The sequence below is a fragment of the Euphorbia lathyris genome, chromosome 5, assembly GCF_963576675.1.
Source record: "Euphorbia lathyris chromosome 5, ddEupLath1.1, whole genome shotgun sequence".
NCBI classification, from domain to species: domain Eukaryota; kingdom Viridiplantae; phylum Streptophyta; class Magnoliopsida; order Malpighiales; family Euphorbiaceae; genus Euphorbia; species Euphorbia lathyris.
Window position 1 is genome coordinate 42,017,105 of NC_088914.1, and position 3,956 is coordinate 42,021,060.

The following is a 3,956-nucleotide window of genomic DNA, read 5'->3' on the forward strand; positions in this document are numbered from 1 at the left end:
TTTTTTAAATGAGTTGTCAAATTTAGGTTAATTTGATGGGAGTATATAGATGAAGTGATGTAATATTATCTTAAAGGGGATTGGTGTTAAAGAAAAAACGCGTAAAAAAAACAAAAAAAAAAAAAAAAAGATGAAGCACATAGCATGCAAAGCGGGGCGAAATAAAAGCTGAGACCTCTACTTATATTAATAATGTCATCTCCTATGGCTTCTCTGCCTTCTTCTCTCCCTCCTCTCCCATTCTTTTTTATTATGTTTCTAAATTTCTAGTTTCATTCTTTCTCTCTAATCACAACCAAACCAAGAGAGAAGAGAAAAGGAATCTTGTTTTTATAATTTGTGTCCTCTTCTTCATTATTATTTCATTTCTCTCACCTATGGAGAGGAGGGAGGCATAAAACCAATTCAAGACACGTAATCACCTTCTTGTTTCTTTTGTTTTGACACCAACCAACAAGAAAAAGAAGAAGAAGAAGAATGGAAATGGAAGGCGGTGTTTCAAAATGTGTGAATATTCAAGGCCTTAAAAAGGGCCCTTGGACAGCTGCAGAAGATGCTATTTTGATGGAATATGTGAGAAAACATGGTGAAGGGAATTGGAATTCTGTTCAAAAGAATTCTGGTTTGATGAGGTGTGGTAAAAGTTGCAGGCTCAGATGGGCTAACCATTTGAGGCCTAATCTCAAGAAAGGTTCTTTTACGCCTGATGAAGAAAGAATCATCATTGACCTTCATGCAAAACTTGGTAACAAATGGGCTCGTATGGCGTCTCAGGTTACTTTCTTTCTTTTCTTTTCTATGTTTTCTTTTTCATTTCTTAACAAATGGGCTAACCATTTATTTCTCTGTTTGCAGCTTCCTGGAAGAACAGATAATGAAATCAAGAATTTCTGGAACACAAGAATGAAGAGAAGACAAAGAGCAGGTTTGCCTATATATCCACAAGAATTCCATGAAGATCAACATCAACATCAAAAACATCCAAATTCTCCATTCTCCACTCTCCTTTCTTCTCGAAAACCGCCCTACAATCCCTCTCTTCCATTCCTTGACTCCATCACTTTCTCTCCTCAAAATCATTTCCATAATTCATTCTACTCCAACCCCACTCTCCAATTTAAATCATTTGGAGGTCATCATAGCAATGTCTCTCATCTATCTCCCTTCAATCAAAACTTTCCAGATCAATCAATCCCAAGAACTCCACCATTGCTTCATTATAATAACAACAACGTTGATTTGGAAAATAACATGAGTTTTACTTCATTGATAATGGGAGATCAAACTGCTTTTATTCCTGAGCTCCCTTCCAACCAAAACGTCGGAGTTTGCCTCCAAAATGAAACAAGACAGATTGAAGATAACAGGAGCAGTGGTCTCTTGGATACTTTGTTATTGGAATCTCATCATCTTTTGCGAAAAGAAAACATGAATCATGAGGATAAAGGCAAACGGAAAGTCCAAGACCCCAGTGATCAAGAAGATGATGATGATGAAGAACAAGAAGAGAAACAAGGTTGCAAGAGACTTAAATTCTCATCAACAAATAGCGGCATAGCCTCTGCTTCTGACGATATAACTTCTTCTCAATCATCAATTGGTATGTTCAAATTAATTAAATTCCAATAACACGTGAATACTTTTATGCATGAAAACCAAATCTACCTATTATTATGTTTATTCCAAATCTAGAGTTATTAGATTTTCAACATAATTTCTTTTATTATTTGTGAAGGAATGAAAGCAAATGAGGAGCCAATGGAGGAAATGAACTCCATGGATGACGACTTGTTAAGTTTGCTTGACAACTTTCCGTCGACAACTCCGCTACCGGAGTGGTACCGGACAAGAAATGTAAGTGAAGGAATGTCATCTGGAACAACAGAAGTTGAAGCTCAACATCAACAAGATGATTCACCGATTAGGCCTCCATCTACACATGAAACCCCCAATGTTGAATGGGGCTTAGGATCATCCTATTGGAATAACATGCCAAGTATTTGCTAAATCTAAAACCAACCAATTGCTATAGACAGACATATGTTCTTACATGTTGTATTTTCTTAATTTTAGCTACAAACAATTAGCTTGTCTTAGAGTTTCTCTGCTCCTAGTCATATTAATGTTGTAATTAATTTAATTTTCCTTTCTTTGTAATTTATCTAGATTTTATAGAAAAAAAAAAAAACAAAAAGAAATTCTTCCTTTATGGTACTGACTATTTCATGTGGTAAAAACTAACCTATTTATTTATATATATATGTTTTTTGTTAAGATTAATCCGACTCGTCCGAAATGGAACGGGTCATGTTCATCTTATGAGATGGAGTAATTAGGGTTTTGGGCTCCATATAAAAGGAACACACTAAACTCTAATCACCCACCTGATCATAATCAGATACATCGAGCCTCCCTCTGATTTCTGCCTCCTGTGCCTCCCTCTCTCTTCCTCGATCTCTCAATCAGCTCCTCTTTTAATCTGTGGATTATACATTAATTCTTTCCCGGCTAAACATCGAATGATTGATTGTCTCCAGTGGTATAAAGATCGTGGTGATTAGATCCGCTTCCGCTTGTCACGAGATTAATCGGCTAAATAAGGTACGCTCGATCCTTTAATCTCAATTGGATTAGTTGCCAATAATCCCTTCATTGGTATCAGAGCCGTAGATCATGTACTCTGTTTTTTCTGTATCCATAGATATGAAGAAAGCTGTGGGATCATTCGATAGAATGATCGTATTGATTGATCGAGTAATTGAGTGTTTGTGTTATTTGATTTTATGATTTTGATTATCGAACAACATGAACAAATTTTCTTTTTTGTTTTGATTTGTATCAAAGGAATCTATATTTCATGTTTTTTAAAAATTGCTAAAGATCAGAAATATGCCTTGAGATGCATGTTTCTTGAAAAATATATTCACAGATTGAAAAAATGTCTTTTAGATTCCTTTTAGGTCTACTGTTTCTCTGCAAATAATTTTTGGCACATTTTTTTGAAAAACCGACCCCACCATTGTGTCTAGAAGCCCTAAAAAACCTAGGATCAATATATTGGAGAGTCAGTGCGTGTTTGTTGTTCAAGGTTGAAAGCGTTGGCAGCAGCAGTAGAGGACTCGGGCACTGTCTACTCAGGATTGGAGGTAGATGGAGTATCAGCCAAGTTAATCACTTGCTCAATATCAGATTGATTCAGAGCAGGTGTTTCTTCATTTACTTGCTCAGTAGGGGGTTGAGCAGTTGCATCAAGCACTGGCTCAGATGAGTGGATAGTTGGAGCACCAGTGTTGGAAAGTTGAGGGCCCAAGTTGGGTTCAGAGATGGTTTGTTCCTGAGTTCCAGAAACAGAGGCTTGTTTTTGCTGAGCTTGTTGCTCAGGGAGAGGTGTGATAGGGGTGAAGAAGATGAAGTCAATGTCGTTGGGGTCAACAGAATCTTGGTGAGGAGGTGAGTCAGCATCAAGAAAGTGAACTTTAGGTTTTCTGCTTGACTTCTTCTTATACCTCTTTTCTCTACTGCCTCGATGATGATGTTTGTGGTGTTTAGAAGAGTCAGTAGGAATGGAATCAGATGATTGGAGGGAAGGAATTTTAGGTTGATGAGCAGATAGTTCCTTCTTAGAAGCTCGTATTCCTTCACCTTCAAGTCGCTCTTCAGCAGCCAAGGTTTCCTCCTCATGAGCTCGTATTCCTTCACTTTCAATCCGCTCCTTAGTGTGGATTGTTGAAACACCTTTCCACATGATTTTGATTTGACAAAATTATTTAAGTTAATCCCATGATTAAGACAATTAAATTTAAGTGCTTTGATTTAATTGTACTAATATGTTTGTTCAATGTTGAGTAAGCAAACTGACTATAACAGGAACTAAGTATTCATAAAAAGAAAGACAAGAACAAAGTCAGCACAAGTAGATCACACAGCAGAACCTGAGTGGAATACAACTCAGCGTT

General features: G+C 36.9%; 1 protein-coding gene across 1 annotated transcript; it reads left to right on the top strand.

Annotated features, from left to right (window-relative positions):
• The first annotated feature begins 228 nt into the window (after positions 1-228).
• LOC136230516 (transcription factor MYB101) lies at positions 229-2,028 on the top strand. The gene is made up of 3 exons (XM_066019598.1): positions 229-774; positions 856-1,600; positions 1,736-2,028. Exons 1-3 carry the CDS (start codon positions 478-480, stop codon positions 2,005-2,007), a joined length of 1,314 nt encoding a protein of 437 aa, XP_065875670.1. The 5' UTR covers positions 229-477; the 3' UTR covers positions 2,008-2,028.
• The last annotated feature ends 1,928 nt before the right edge of the window (positions 2,029-3,956 follow it).

Excerpts from the sequence above, each read along its gene's own strand:
- LOC136230516 (XM_066019598.1), top strand. The coding sequence starts at position 478 with ATGGAAATGGAAGGCGGTGTTTCAAAATGTGTGAATATTCAAGGCCTT. Across the intron at positions 775-855 it reads GGGCTCGTATGGCGTCTCAG|CTTCCTGGAAGAACAGATAA; the intron begins GTTACTTTCTTT and ends CTCTGTTTGCAG. Across the intron at positions 1,601-1,735 it reads TTCTTCTCAATCATCAATTG|GAATGAAAGCAAATGAGGAG; the intron begins GTATGTTCAAAT and ends TTATTTGTGAAG.